Source organism: Eretmochelys imbricata, chromosome 1 (assembly GCF_965152235.1).
Source record: "Eretmochelys imbricata isolate rEreImb1 chromosome 1, rEreImb1.hap1, whole genome shotgun sequence".
NCBI classification, from domain to species: Eukaryota; Metazoa; Chordata; order Testudines; family Cheloniidae; genus Eretmochelys; species Eretmochelys imbricata.
Genome location: NC_135572.1, coordinates 193,066,094 through 193,082,062, shown reverse-complemented (window position 1 = coordinate 193,082,062; position 15,969 = coordinate 193,066,094). Strand labels below are relative to the sequence as shown.

Below are 15,969 nucleotides of genomic sequence, written 5' to 3'. Positions count from 1 at the left end.
GTCTCAAATAAAATGAAACCTTTTAGCTTGCTTTGCAATATGGAAATATAAATGTCTGCCACCCAAATAAAGCTTCAGCTACACTACAAACATAAATAAGTCTGCCAACCTAGTTCGGACATGTTATAACTGGCTCAGGTCATTGGTAAAAAGCTGTGGTGTAAACAGGACTTTGGCATGTCTTATCTCCTGTAAACAGGGAACAACTGTGTTGTAACTGGTTCCCCTGACTCAATTATAGTTGCACAATAGACAGGGTCTGGGTGACCCAGTGCTCTACATAACACTGCTCCAATCTTTCTACTAACTCGCACACTTCTTTCCACGCCAATGTCACCATAGGCTTCTTCAAAAGATCCCCCGGGAGGCAGCTGAGTTAGTGAGCAGAGGATTTGCCCTCTAAATCCTCATTAGTATAAAAGTTGTTTGATTCAACTTCTTATTTCACAGCACTCTTAATGAAAATCCAGGAGACAGCTGGTGTAAGGGAATTGATACAAGCAGAGAGTGCACACAAATAGATCGGAAGGCTGTGAGAGGGCAGTACTGGAGCTCTTGCAAGGGCAGCCTGTTCTATGCTTAGCTTTCATGTTAATCCCTTGTGTGCAGCACATGGAGACACTTGCATTTTGAGTGTTAGGTAATAGCTTTGTCTCACCTTCTCAGGCGTGCAAACATTCTCAGATGACTTAATGCCATTCTTGCAGAATCAGACAGGTGTCAGGAAGGATTGACATTTTTAGCAAGTCTGAAATAAGCCATCTGTGAGGATTGCTTGCTATCTGCCTGAGTCAATGCCTGATAAATAGCTGGTTCAGCTCTAGCCTATTCAGCATTTTACTTGATTCCTTTTGAACTGTTAAATGGAGAATTGGAATTGGCTCTCATGAGGGTCCTGATTGGCACTACCTCAAAATATCATCTTGATAGAGCTGGATAAAACATGGGTTTGTTTCATAGGTGTTCATGCAGAGAACCTTTTTCCACAGTTTTGATTCACATATGTTTGGCTTCAGGTTTGAACAAGCCCCAAAATTCAATTAAAACCTCCAAGTTTCAACTGCTTTCCCATTGAAATGATAAATCAGTTCAGATTTTCTCAAAACTCAGACTAGATTCCTTAGAAATGTTTACAAACCTGAATCATCCTTTCATTAAACTCATGCTGTGTTTCTACTTGATGACAAAACCCCAAACCTTGCTTTAGTTTTTTGTAAAGAAAGCCCCATCCAGTTCTTTATCATCATGCGTGTCTGTGAATTAACCAAAACTGTTGATATTAGATGAAACAGACATTAATCATTATCCAGTCAGGAGACCAGGAGGAGAGTCTGAGGAATGGTAAGTACAACAATGTTTTCTAGCACAACTTTTGCAAACTGTTGGTTTGTTTTCCAACAGGCCGGTTTGATTCTACCACAGACGTTCAAGGCTATACCAACACCACAGCCTCCAGTGAGAGTGAAACAACACAGCGTAAGTAGATGACACCTATCTCTCTGGTTATATTTTTCTTTGTAAGATTTCATTAAATAAAAGATTCTGGATAAAGGAGGCTGGAAACTGAATGCTTAGAGCACCAGTGCAAAATTACCCAACAACAGACTGGACTTCTACATTGAGTGCTTCCACCGACATGCATGGGCTGAAATTGTGGAAAAGTAGCATCACTTGCCCCATGCAGAACACAATGCCATCCACAGCCTCAGAAACAACTCTGACATCATAATCAAACCTGGAAATCCTGGATGCCCCATCATCTCAGGCATTGGCATCCTGACAGCAGGATTGTCTGGCCATGTAGACTCCCTCCTCAGGCCCTACGCTACAAGCACTCCTAGCTATCTTTGAGACAACACTGACTTCCTGAGGAAACTACAATCCATTGGTGATCTTCCAGAAAACACCATCCTGGCCACTATGGATGTAGAAGCCCTCTACACCAACATTCCACACAAAGATGGACCACAAGCCGTCAGGAACAGTATGCCCGATAATGTCATGGCAAGCCTGGTGGCTGAACTTTGTGACTTTGTCCTCACCCATAACTATTTCACATTTGGGGACAATGTATACCTTCAAATCAGCGGCACTGCTATGGGTACCTGCATTGCCCCACAATATGCCAACATTTTTATGGCTGACTTAGAACAACGCTTCCTCAGCTCTCGTCCCCTAACGCCCCTATTCTACTTGAGCTACATTGATGACATCTTCATCATCTGGACCCCTGGAAAAGAAGCCCCTGAGGAATTCCACCATGATTTCAATAATTTCCATGCCACCGTCAACCTCAGCCTGGACCAGTCCACACAAGAGATCCACTTCCTGGACATTACAGTGCTAATAAGAGATGGTCACATAAACACCACCCTATACCAGAAACCTACTGATCGCTATACTTACCTACATGCCTCCAGCTTTCATCCAGACCACACCACACGATCCATTGTCTATAGCTAAGCTCTAAGATACAACTGCATTTGCTCCAACCCCTCAGACAGAGGCAAACACCTACAAGATCTCTATCAAGCATTCTTACAACTACAGTACCCACCTACTGAAGTGAAGAAACAGATTGATAGAGCCAGAAGAGTACCCAGAAGTCACCTACTACAGGACAGGGCCAACAAAGAAAATAACAGAACGCCACTAGCCATCACCTTCAGCCCCAACTAAAACCTCTCCAGCGCATCATCAAGGATCTACAACCTATCCTGAAGGACGATCCCTCACTCTCACAGATCTTGGGAGACAGGCCAGTCCTTGCTTACAGACAGCCCCCCCCAAACCTGAAGCAAATACTCACCAGCAACCACACACCACACACCAAAAACACTAACCCAGGAACCTATCCTTGCAATAAAGCCCGTTGCCAACTGTGTCCACATATCTATTCAGGGGACACCATCATAGGGCCTAATCACATCAGCCACACTATCAGAGGCTCATTCACCTGCACATCTACCAATGTGATATATGCCATCATGTGCCAGCAATGCCCCTCGGTCATGTACACTGGCCAAACCAGACAGTCTCTACATAAAAGAATAAATGGACACAAATCAGATGTCAAGAATTATAACATTCAAAAACCAGTTGGAGAACATTTCAATCTCCCTGGTCACTCGATTACACACCTAAAAGTCGCAATAGTACAACAAATAAACTTCAGAAACAGACTCCAACTAGAAACTGCTGAATTGGAATTAATTTGCAAACTGGACACCATTAAATTAGGCTTAGGAATTAGGAATAAAGACTGGGAGTGGATGGGTCATTACACAAAGTAAAACTATTTCCCCATGCTTATTTTTTCCCCCACTGTTACTCACACCTTCTTGTCAACTGTTGGAAATGGGCCATCCTGATTATCACTATAAAAGGTTTTTTTTTTCTCCTGCTGATAAGCTCACCTTAACTGATTACTCTCGTTATAGTTGGTACAGCAACACCCATTTTTTCATGTTCTCTGTGTGTGTGTGTATATATATGTATGTATGTGTGTGTGTATATATATATATCTTCTTACTGTATTTTCCACTGCATGCATACAATGAAGTGGGTTTTAGCCCACGAAAGCTTATGCTCAAATAAATTTGTTACTCTCTAAGGTGCCACACGTACTCCTTGTTCTTTTTATCCAACATTGTGCTTCAAATCTAGAGGGACCTGGGAATCCGCTCCAATGGCAGAGAATAGCTCAATCTCAATTTGACCATTAAACCATTGATTGTTTTGCTGAGTGTCAACACTCGTGGTGATAAATATTAGAATATAGAGCCTATAAAAATAGGTTGGTTCCCCTAATTTATTTCTCATAGGCCATCAGTGGTAATGGTTTTCAGTCATTAGTCAGAGAAAGACCAGTGATGTGGTTTCAAAAGATTTCCTAGTTCATAATCATTCTCTTGAGCCAGACAGTCTTCAAGTATTAATGTTTGCAAGGCTGAGGCATGAGTGCTGCCTTACAAGCCGTGAGAAGAAATCCCCAATGGCATGTTATTCTGTTTGTAATGGTTCACACAAAAACTATTAGGATCAAACAAGCTAATATTGATTGCTCACACCAAAACTGTTTCTGACACATGTTCCTGAATGTTATTTTGTGTTATAATGCAAAATCTGATATTGGACGCACATGGGGCTGTATTCCTGACAGGAATTCCTCATGCGATTGATTTTTTTTTTTTTTTTTTTTTTTTGCTTTCCCCTCCACCAATAGATTTATTTCAACACACTTTAGAAGAACTTAGCAACTTAGAAAAAAGAGACTTAAAACAAAAACCTCTGTCTAAAAATGACCTGGGTGAACAGCTGGCACATGAACCCATCCTTTCCCTCGCCCACTGACTTCAGGTTTATGGATTTGAACTTATGCATGTTGCAGCTGGGTGCAAACTATGTTGTAAAACAGGTAGCATCACATTGTGCTGCTTGCCGTGACTACTACAAAGTGTAATCGCTAGGCCACAGGCAGGAGTCCAGAGTTGGAATTGGGTTGATCATCTTTGTAGTTAATACTCAAACCTCATGTTTACCTAGTCCTCTCCACCACCACCTTACACATCCCAACTCAAGCTCCTGTGGTTGGTGTCTGTGGACTTCACCAGCATGAAAGAAGGAGGTCTCATACAGCACACGTGGGAAATTACTTGCTAACAAAATATATGCATCAAAAGAGACTAAAACTAATATTTTAAAGAGTTTCTGTGTAGTGATGATAAGGAGTATTGAGGTATTGGATCAGAAGGGCAAGGCATGAGTGTCTCAAAAGCTATGTGGAGTCACTGGTTTAAATCTAGTTCCAGACAGCTGTGACTATAAATTGTTTCCTTATCTGGTATCATTGGTGGCCTGTGCAAAATGAGTCACATTTCAGTTTATGGTTGACAGGACAACACATCTCAGAAACCACCACCCCACCCTGCCCTCCATGTTGCACTAATTGACCAAGCTTTGTCTTAACAGAGAGGGCAAACACTAAAAGGGTCTTGGAGTCTGAACTGTGCTTTTACCACTAATGGTGATCAGTGGTTTCATGTCAGGTTTGTGGCTCACTGGCAGGGCAGTTGAGAGGAAGCTGTTTCTGTCTAAGCTATATGTGTCATTATATGCAGGACTTGAGTCTCCAGGCCTGTCAGGGCAGGAACTTTCCTCAGCACCAAAACTGAAACTAAAGATGTTTACAAATAATGTTGAGCATAATGTTAAAATTAAGGTAGGTCCTTGAGCAGAACCAGAACGCAGAGAAGGTAGTTAAACATATTAAATATATTAGTGGAGAACGCAAACAAAGCAAAGAGAAGCAATGAGTTCATGAGACACCTGAGTAGGATAAAGCCCTAGTGACAAAAGCTTTAGCTAAACCGTGGATAAATAAAATAAAAATGCAAACAAGTTGTATCAAATATTTTCCTTTTTGACCACATCTGTTTATCTATAGTGTGTGTGACATTTTAATAATAATACTTCATTCTTTTACTCTTAATTTGTTTTTGTGTTCTTCGATTGCAACTCTTCAGGGCAGGGAGTGTCTGAGTTTGCATAGTGTCTCGCACAATGATCCCAGCTGAGTCCTCTCTATGGGCTGCCATAACACAAATGGAAAACACTAATAAGAATAAATATATAAAGCTGTTCAAGCTGCTATATAGGGCAATTAAGATTTCCCAGTAGATGTGTATCTCTGTTTTTTCATATCATGCTCATGCCCATGGTAATTAAGCACTTACTATGTTTGGATAAAATAAGAACTGGTGTAAACTTCCATCTAAAACTTGAACTGAATTTTTAAAAAGATGCACACTATTTGATTAACCTAAAAAAATTCTTTGACTTCTCTGTTCTGGTGAGAACCAGGAAGTCTCATGTAAAGCTAGGGCCATTGTTTTTTCTTTTATCTGTTCAGTTATTTAATCTCCCACAGGGAGTTCATATGGCTCTTGTGGAATTAACAACCATATTTTGCCAACTAAGTATTACAATGGAATTTATATTTGAGTATATTAGGTTTAGGCACCAGACAGTATACCTACGTTTTTTAGGCTGGTCTGCTATTTTGTTTACTGCCAGAGTCCAGAAGAGAAAAGGACATAAAATAGTGCAACTAAGCCTAATGTGGCAGTAATGGCTTGTAAAGTAACTTCTGAAAATGCATTGTTTTTGTATAGGACTGAGTGACCCTACTACTGCAGCCCAACAGAGCAACGTGAATACAACGCTCTCCAGGGAGAATGTAACTCTGCCACACCGTAAGTGTTTGGGCAGATCTAGAATGCATGCCGTTGTGTGGTTAATTGTTTATCCATTGTTTTGGAATAGTGATTAACTGAGGAGGCAGGTCCAGAAAAATGACAATAAATCCTAAGGTAGTACCAGTCACAAATTTGTGTAGCGTGGCTAAACTAGCAGGGATGGGAAGGGGGTGTAACTGTTCACAAGGCAATGAAAGGTGATTTTGTAGTTGTGACACAGTACTTGGGGTTATATTATTGGCTCGGCTACCAAACTCACTTTGCGATTTTTGGTAAGTCACTGGATATTTCTTGGACTCAATTTCTCCATCTGTAGAGAAGGTGAAATGGTTACCTCTCTCCCAGAAGTTCTGTGTGACTAAAGTCAATGTTTAGTGGAGGTTTTTAACATTTGTAACTCCTTGTATAAACCCTTGTTTATATCAAATTTAGATCTTAGGTCAAAACTTAAGTTGGCTTTGTCCCTTTAAATGAAAGTGGGCACTCAGATTCTGGCAGTTGATTTTAAGCTCTTTCAGGCTCTCTTGAACTATATATGGTTAATTTTCAGAGTGGCAGCATTGTTTCATGTTCTTTGTGTATATAAATCTCCCAACTGTATTTTCCACTGAATGCATCCGATGAAGCGAGCTGTAGCTCACGAAAGCTTATGCTCAAATAAATTTGTTAGTCTTTAAGATGCCACAAGTCCTCCTTATATATGGTTAGGTTTCATAGCAGCAGCCGTGTTAGTCTGTATCCGCAAAAAGAAAAGGAGTACTTGTGGCACCTTAGAGACTAACAAATTTATTTGAGCATAAGCTTTCATGAGCATCCGATGAAGTGAGCTGTAGCTCATGAAAGCTTATGCTCAAATAAATTTGTTAGTCTCCAAGGTGCCACAAGTACTCCTTTTCTTTTTATATATGGTTAAGTGACTTCTAAACATCATGCTCAGTAAAATCAAATACACTGTTTACATTGTCTGTCTATATCTTTTTAGGCAATCTGTCCTCCAGCACAATGGTTGATCCAGCTTTATTTACGAAACTTGATAGTTTATCAACTACAAGGAAATTGATTAATGGTACTGGTAAGCCATCATTCACAACTCTCTCCTTCATAAATATTTGTAGGTATGCAAGAACTTGAGGGAGTAATCCTCGGAGCTTCAGGTAGTTGCACTGGTAATAGAAAACCAACCAAAACCCCCCAAAAAATACCCAGTCAAATCAGGGCTGTATATGGAGGTCTAATGGCCATTCATGTCTCCGCAATGCAGATAATCACAGTTGCTTTTGGTATTTCTATCCTGGCATATCTTTAGCAAAAGAGCATACTAAGCATGCTACTTGTGGGTAGCCACCTGTAACCGAAAGATGGTGTTAATGTGTGAAATGTCATGCATTGCAACTTTTAACAACATGACACACCTATAGAATTCCACAGACATATCAGTGTGTTACTGGTGTTTACCCCCCTTTGCTTACTAGTGGACTGACAACATGGTTTCCGTGCTAAAATATCACGGATTTATTTCAAATCCATGACGATGCGGTACTTTTCATTAGTTGGTGGTAATGTGATGATGTTGAGCTTGTGGTTGTGATATCTCTGGCAGGAATGTCAGGATGCTGTACCCTTGTAACCGTCACACAAACCAGTGCTCCAAAAAATTGTAAATGAAAAGTTCCATTAGGTTGCCAGTTCTACTCGGAGCACAGTGAGCAGAGCTATTGCTGCTGTTGGCTAAAGGAAAAAGAACGCTGAGTTACAGTAGCAGTTGGAAGGCCAGGCTGTGAACTTCCACGCACAGTCTATGAGCAGTCAGTCACACGAGTAATTGAGTTGACTCAAATGGACTAGCACAGTAAGCAGCTGTTCCACAAGGTGAATAATGAGTTCGCACACTGGCCCACAGTAATTGAAAGAGGGTGTTTCCAGCTGCCATCCTTCATAACTTGTACCCAGCCAGGCCCAAATTTTTGCTTCAAGTGGCAACTCTGCAATGCTAGTGTTGCCTTAAGTTGTATGGCGCCTTCAGTTAGCTCAGTAAGACTCAGTATTAGGTTAAAGAGTTAGAGCTTCATTGAATGCACTCACCAGCACTGGAAGTCTTGTAGAATTAACTAAAACACCCACAACATGCATGAACCTGGAGCGGATTCTCTGAGGGCTATCTCTATGTGGTTAGCATCATGGAGGATCTGTTCAGCACATCATCTCTGCCTAAAAAGTATTCAAAATATTTTAACTAGTTCTAATGGGCATGGGGCAAACTTAAGAAAACTAGATCTGTGTTCCGCACTTTGGTGCAGACAGGAGCCCTAGTGACATGTTTATGTTGGTTTCCCATTCTTATAGCATTTCTAAAACACAGTGGGAAAAGTATAGGCCAAACTTTTTCAAAGTAAGTGCTTAGAAGAAAACACTCAAATCGTAGTCTGGTTTTTCATAAGTGCTGAGTATTTGCAGCTTCAGTTGACTTTGAATGGAGTTGTAATCTCAGCAGCTATGATATGAAACCCCTTAATTATGTGCCTAAATTAGGATTTATGTGCTTAAACTGATGCATCTAAATTTGAAAATGCTGGCAATCCTACACAGGTTGGGGTTGCTGTATAGATGTGTGGGTGAGGGAGTTTCCTACTTAATGAAATTAAATAGAAATTCCTTTTTGTTTGCTTGTTTGGGGTTTTTTGGCAGGATGTTGCTTTTCCTTGTGAACTGGAGTTTGAATTATGGCTTTTTTCTATGTCTTTTTCAGGCATTGTGGGGAAACCAGAGAATCCTCGCTTCTCCTGGCCTGCGGTTGTAGCACTCTTGCTTCTGTTTTGTTCTTTTCTAATCATTTTAGGAATCAGAAAGTGGTGTCAGTACCAAAAAGAAATGTAAGTATTAGTATAAAAAATGGTGAGCAGAAATAGAGATGTTAGTGTAGATTCCAGCCCAAAGTTTCAGAATGAAGTTCAGATAATTATCTTATTTTGTAGATGTATGTGTACATGGATAGAAATGAACAAGTACAGACATACAGTTGTGTGAAATACATAATTGAAGCTTAATCCCATTCACTGCTCAATATGCTTCAATTTAACATTCCACATAAGAGAGCTTAGTTCCTTATTAAATGTTTGGGGAAATAGAGGGATGGCAAACTAAACCCCTTTAAAACGTACCCTGGTTATTCTGAACTTGCAGTTAACTGCAGTAAGATTATATTTATCCTTGGATTGTTAACATTTTGGGACAGGGCTTTCACTTTATGGAGGCCTGTAAATCTCAATGCACAGCTGTAAATCTTTGTAAATGTGTCTCCAGATATCAATGCAAGCAACAGCTTGCTTCTTTATTTATCCAAAGGTTTTGGATTTCACCATAGCACTTCAAGTTGTAAAAGATGTGTGTTGTCCCCAGCCCCCCACCTCTGTGCACAAGAGAGCTTGCATCGATGCCAGAACATGGTTTTGAGCTGTAGAGTAGAATATGTAGGTGAGAGAACAGACATGAGCCCTACAGAATGTTAGAGAAGAATGAGGCCAAAATTATTTCTGACCTTTTGTCCTTACATCTCTTCCCATTTTCCCTCATAACTTTATATTGATTTTTACATCATTAGCTGTTGTGTTTTCAAAGATTTTTTTTTTTTTATTCTAGTATGAACAGGCCTCCATCTTTCAAGCCGCCACCACCTCCAATAAAGTACACATCCATGCTAGAATCTGATGGAACTACCCCATCCTGCCATGAACTGGAAAATTTGTAATGTTTCTTGGACTATCCCTGAGCCATCTCTGAAGAATATTAAATCTCATAACTGCGTAAGCCTTTTAAAATGCAGATTGCTGGAGTTCAGTCTAAATGACCCATATTTAAAGTCAAACTTCTAAACTGACAAGGTCTGGTATCTCCCTGGTTTTTCCTTGGAGGTTTTTGACCCAATCCTAACTATTCTAAACTGACAAGGTCAGAAGCAAAGCACTCCTGTGTATGCTTTCTCATCCATTTAGATATGCATTCATCTGACAGACTGAAGTCTAACTGCAGCACATTGGAGATTTCAGGTGCTCAGCTTGGATTGGGTGATCGGCTGGGAATTTGCTGTCTTAATAATGGGAGTAGATTAATGCATGTGTCACTTCATTAATCTGCCTAGAAAAAATGTTGAAGCATTTTATTTTAGTATGCCTATAATGATGAGCACTTTAAGCATATGGCAGACATAATTACTCCACAGTCTTGGTAATACTTTGGAAGCTTTCTGACACATGAGTGAACAGGGTTTTTTTAAAAAAACTATAATCTTTCTTACGATACAAATACTGATCTACAGTGAGGTTAGTCAATGCTAAACCTAAAGATCAGGAGCATTTATAGTAGGGCAATAGTCCACATATATCATCACTGACATCCAACGTGGACTCACTTGGAAAGGCTGATATGAAAGGAGGCTGCTGTTTCCTTCTGACATGATCTGCTGAGAAGACCTGGCTGCATATCTTGAAACTGCCAGAACAAGGAGAGGTCAGGTGATCTAGTGAGCCGTCTTGAATGGGAGACCTAAGGACTGAAATGCATAACAATCCAAGGGGATAATAATAGAAACAGTGACTGCTTCCAGGGATAATAGCTATTGAAAATAACAATTGTTCAAAGATAAAAATATTTTCTGAAGTATATTTATATATCAAATATATTGATCTCAGTAAAGAAAAAAGGAACAAGGTTCTTTATTTTTCACTCCACAGTTGTAAATGTGAGCAGGGAGAATCCTGCTGAGAACTGGTTTAACTTTTTGTATTTGCTAAATATCTTTTAATATTGCAAACAATTTTCAGACATGTACAAAGTCAGCCTTCAACTGGAAGCAGTACAATTAATGTAAGGAAATGCCATCATGATAAAGTGTGTGTTTCACAAAGAGCTAAATTCAGACATGGTAAAGTTGAAAATAATGTGCTGGTTTCGTGATGGGATATGCAGCACTTTCTGCAATAGAAGTGGTATATGAGTGTCATGGAGTTTACAAATGCTGTTGTATTCCTCATAGCTTTAAATGAATGAGTTATTTGATAGGAAAAAGAAATTAAGAAACTGTTCCCTTTAAAATCTCAGACGTGAGTATGCTATTGTGTTTGTCCATTTTTAGTTAAATATCTGAGGGTTATAGCAAGCACTTTTCTTCACAAAGAACTTTACAAACTTCACATGCACAGAATAGGGATCAGCTTTTCCACCACTGAAATGCATCTGAAATGTAAAACATAGCAGATAACTAACTGCACAGCACCGTTTACATAAAGTTCACGACAAAAAATGAAGAAAAATGTCATCCACTTACAACTCTAGGGAAAATATAGAAAGGCAAATAACCCACATTGGAATGCAGCTGGGACACAGCTGCAAGCTTAGTAAAAAATTAGCAAGGAACTTTCTGTGGCTGCCAGTGGTCACTACCTTGGTTTTAATAAATGATCCCAAAAGATGTTATCTCCAAGGCTTAGAGGGAAGAATACCATCTTTGTAACTAACTTCATTTCTGGTACATCCCTGGGTTTTCCTTGGAGGTTTTTGACCCAATCCTAACTATTACAGGGTTTTCCATAGCACCCATCACTGCCATATAGAAGAGCTTCCCTGTGACATAAATCTGCCTAGCAATATCTGTGCTGGTCTTCATGCAGTCTTCTGCTCTTCTCCCCTCCCCGGTTAAAGGAAGTTCTGCTTGAGGAGTAATTGTAGTTTTGATCATCATTTTGCCATTTATAGTAGAAAAGCTTCCTCAGAGACTTGGGATCTTGTTGTCTGCCTTGAAGGTGGTCAGACTCTGGTTTAGACAATCCTTTCATGTAGCTATTTCAATAGCCAAACTTCTTAAACCAAGGATGCTCTGCCTTCAGCTCCCAGGAACTTTGTCCTGGGCACTGTGAGCTACCTTTTTCCCAAGGATGCAAGTGCCTGGGCAAGTCATGGAGGAAGACTTGGATGCTGCTGTAACTGGGTGAATTAAAGCACTTCTCTCTGGAGGCAATGAATGCAATTCAGTGTGTCCAAGTCCTGAACTGGTTCAACCTTCCTGGGCTGTTTGAGATGTTGCCAGGTCACACTCAGAAGAAGAAAATGGAATTACTCCAGGTTGACACCCGTGTCAGAACCCAGTCCCATGAGTTCATTGTAATCATAAGGCTTTCTGAAACTTAATATGTATTTTCCTATTTTTTCCCCTTTCATTATCTATTTTCTTTTCAAGACTCATTATTCAGCCACACAGAGAGAAAAATGAGTGCCATCACAAACTGATATGTCTATTCATATGCATATACCTATGCCCCTGGTGTCTTTTCCCATAGAGTTCCTTCCCTCATAATATGAGGTTGGTTTGTGTCACATCTTGATTGTTACCCTGTACAGCTTTTTTTTTTATTATTTGACTTGAAGTTGTAAAAGAAATATTATGTGGGTGTAATGCCCCCTTGCTACCAGAAGGTGGCTCCATAGCTGTAAATTTCATTCTTTGGTTAGTACAGTCATAACAATAAAATGATGAACATCCTTACTAAATTTTTGTTGGCCACAGGTGAAATAATTGTTGAAAAGGTATTGATGAGTATGAAAAATATTTGATGCAAAGCTTCCTTCAAAAACAGATAAATAATTGATGAGTATGAAACTCATAAGATGCAAAATTTGGTCCAAAACCCAGATAAATATACAGTATAGGTCCTTCAGCTTTAAGAAAGTTATTTTCTAGAGTCTCCTTCCTTGCACTATATAATGTTTCTCCAATACAGTCTAGTGAGAGAGAAGGCAATTACAAATGTCAGCTATTCACTTCATAAATGAAGACATGGCTTCCGAATAAGATCAGTCAGCTCATTGTGTATCACCATTTTATTCTAGCACAAAGCTAGAATAGCTTTGAGAGACTGGATGGCTCAAGAGGTCAGCTCTGGCATTTATAAATTTCACTTCTAGGTTTCAGTTGTCACTTCAGACTTGGCTGTTAGTGGCCATAGGATCACTGTTCAGTAGCGTATGTGAAGTGTCCTGGGTAGACTCAGTCTACTAGGTGGAAAAGTGTCCACATCACCAGAACTGACATGTTTGCAGGCAGAGCTGAGAGAGGTAAGGAGCAAATGGGCATTAACACTGAAATATCTTTTTGATGATCTAGGTGGTCTGTTCCTGCCATCACAATGGAAGGACATGGGCAAGGGGCAGCATAATGGATACATGCATGGCCATTGCCCTTGGTCCACCAGTTAACTCCTCTGGTCTTGATTTACTTTAACAAAAAACCTCTGTGGCAGATGTTTTTCCTTTCCCCTTTCTCACCAGCAGCACAACTGAGCAGCAGGGATAGCAGGAAGGAAGAGCTTGTGGCTTCTCACTCCTTCAGTAGAACACCAAAGGGCACTCTCCGGAGGAGGGGGATGCTCATAGTCACCAATCATGTTAGGAATACTTTATTTGTGGGGGTGGTGGGAAAAGGTTGGGGAGAAGGAGAAAGGAAGTATCTAATTACCAGCCCCAGCCACATCACTTACTCGGGCATCACATGCCACAATCAGTGGGACGTGTGACCAGTTCCAACTTACACAAGTGTGAGTTGGCATTTCCAGTATTAAGCCTTGTTTACCTAATGTTAGTAAACAGCTTTGTGATTGTCAGATAGAAGGTGCTTTATAAGTGCAAAGTATTTATAATACTTACATTATAAAATTACACTCCTTGGCAAAATCTTGGAACTTGTAGGATAAAGCTGAACAAGACTTTAAAATGAGTTCATTTTGAAAAAGAAAAATACATTATAAAATGCAACCTACACAGCAAAGACAGTGATAATTAGACGGTGCAGTTTGCTACTTGTATTTGTCTAAGCGGCAAAGGGTCCTGTGGCACCTTATAGACTAACAGACGTATTAGAGCATGAGCTTTCGTGGGCGAATACCCACTTCGTCCAGTAAGCTTATTCACCCACGAAAACTTATGCTCCAATACGTCTGTTAGTCTATAAGGTGCCACAGGACTCTTTGCCGCTTTTACAGATCCAGACTAACACAGCTACCCCTCTGATGCTTGTATTTGTCTGTATTTACTTTTGTACGTATATGATTTAGGTACATCTAGGTCATGCCCTAGATATTGTCATTCCAAAAAATGTGTACCACATAGGTTTAAGATCACCGTACTTTGAAGCCATGCAGCTAGGTATTTATGTTAATGTATGTGTTTACTTCCGTTCAAAAGAATAAAAAAATTGAATGTTTGAAGAATAGAAACAAAACAAGATTCTCTGTTTAGCTAGAGACAATAAAGGTAAGTGCAAAATAATTAATTTAGGAAGGAAAAATCAAATGCACAACCACAAAATGGGAAATAACTGGCTAAGTGATGGTACTTCTGAAAAGGATCTGGTGGTTACAGTGGATCACAAATATAATGAGTCAATAATGTGATGCAGTTGCAGAAAATATCACTCTGGGATGTATTACCAGGAGTGTCCTATGTAAGACACAGAAGGTAGTTGTCTCGCTCCACTTGACGCTGGTGAGGCCTCAGCAGGAGTACTGTGTCCAATTCTGGGTGCCATATGTTAGGAAAGATGTGGACAGATTGCAGAGAGGCCGGAGGAGAGCAACAAAAATGATAAAAGTTTTAGAAAACCTGACCTGTGAGGAAAGGTTAAAAAACCTGGGCATGTTTAGTCTTGAGAAAAGACTGAGGGGGTGACCTGATAAGTCTTCAAATGTGTTAAGGGCCATTATAAGGATAACTTTGATTAATTGTTCTCCATGTCCACTGAAGGCAGGACAAAAAAGTAATGGGCTTAATCTACAGCAAGGGAGATTTCAGTTAGATATTAGGATCAACTTTTTACCTATAAGGATCATTGGAGATTCTTTTGAGAACAGGTGGGACAAATGCCTGTCATGGATGGTCTAGGTTTACTTGGTCCTGCCTCAACTCAGGGGGCTGGACTTCAAGACCTCTCAAAGTCCCACAGTCCTACATTTCTATGGTTCTATGATGATTCTATCTTCAGTATTTAGGGCCTCAGCCAGCATCTTCTAAAGCCAGTGGGAGTCTTTCCAGACTTTACTGGGGTTCGGCTGGACCTTCATTAGAGTTGCCACTGCCATTGTATCTCATTGCTCATTGCTGTGCTTATCAAGACTAGGTATTTTTTCCCTGATCACATTAAATTACTGGAAGCCACCTGTAGCCAAGCCTTCCAGCCTTCTGTCATTTAGAGCACACAAAATATGTATTTCCCAAACCTTTCAGTTGTTTCCACAGATCAGAGAGGGGCTTTTATGTGAGACAGCTGAGAGCTTAGAGGACAATCTGGTTATTGTTTTACATTCAAATGATCCCAACAAGTGTTAATCCTCTTTTAATACCTTCTGTATCACTCTAAATTATATGCCTCTCAAATGGCTTTCAGTGTGACATCTAAAAGGCACTTTTTTGTACTGTAGGTAGATTAGACTTGGATTGTTCCTTTAAAAGGCACCTCTATTATTTGTACCATGTTCTCTGTCTTGTAACTTGTGTTTTTTTCTCCCACAACCTGGAAGCAGGTTGTGGGAGAATGCAGTCTGGTCAAGAATCCCAGGGTTGGATTAGTAAGTGTAATGGTTGCTGCTAATGAACATCAACTTCTGAAGAAATAGCTCATCTTAACACAGAGCTAGAAAGTAACTTTCTATTTTAGCTAACACTTTCTTGT

General features: G+C 40.0%; 1 protein-coding gene across 3 annotated transcripts in view; it reads left to right on the top strand.

Annotated features, from left to right (window-relative positions):
- Positions 1–12,825, top strand: part of CD96 (CD96 molecule) — a 41,167-nt gene extending 28,342 nt beyond the window's left edge. For 2 of the 3 annotated variants that reach the window (XM_077820897.1, XM_077820879.1), the window contains 5 exons: positions 1,402–1,476; positions 6,174–6,254; positions 7,240–7,329; positions 9,004–9,127; positions 9,894–12,825. In XM_077820897.1, the coding sequence (XP_077677023.1) occupies positions 1,402–1,476; positions 6,174–6,254; positions 7,240–7,329; positions 9,004–9,127; positions 9,894–10,002 (479 nt within the window). In that variant the 3' untranslated portion in view covers positions 10,003–12,825. The remainder of the gene's footprint in view (positions 1–1,401; positions 1,477–6,173; positions 6,255–7,239; positions 7,330–9,003; positions 9,128–9,893) is intronic. The other variant, XM_077820888.1, reaches the window with a different exon arrangement.
- Positions 12,826–15,969: the final 3,144 nt, after the last annotated feature.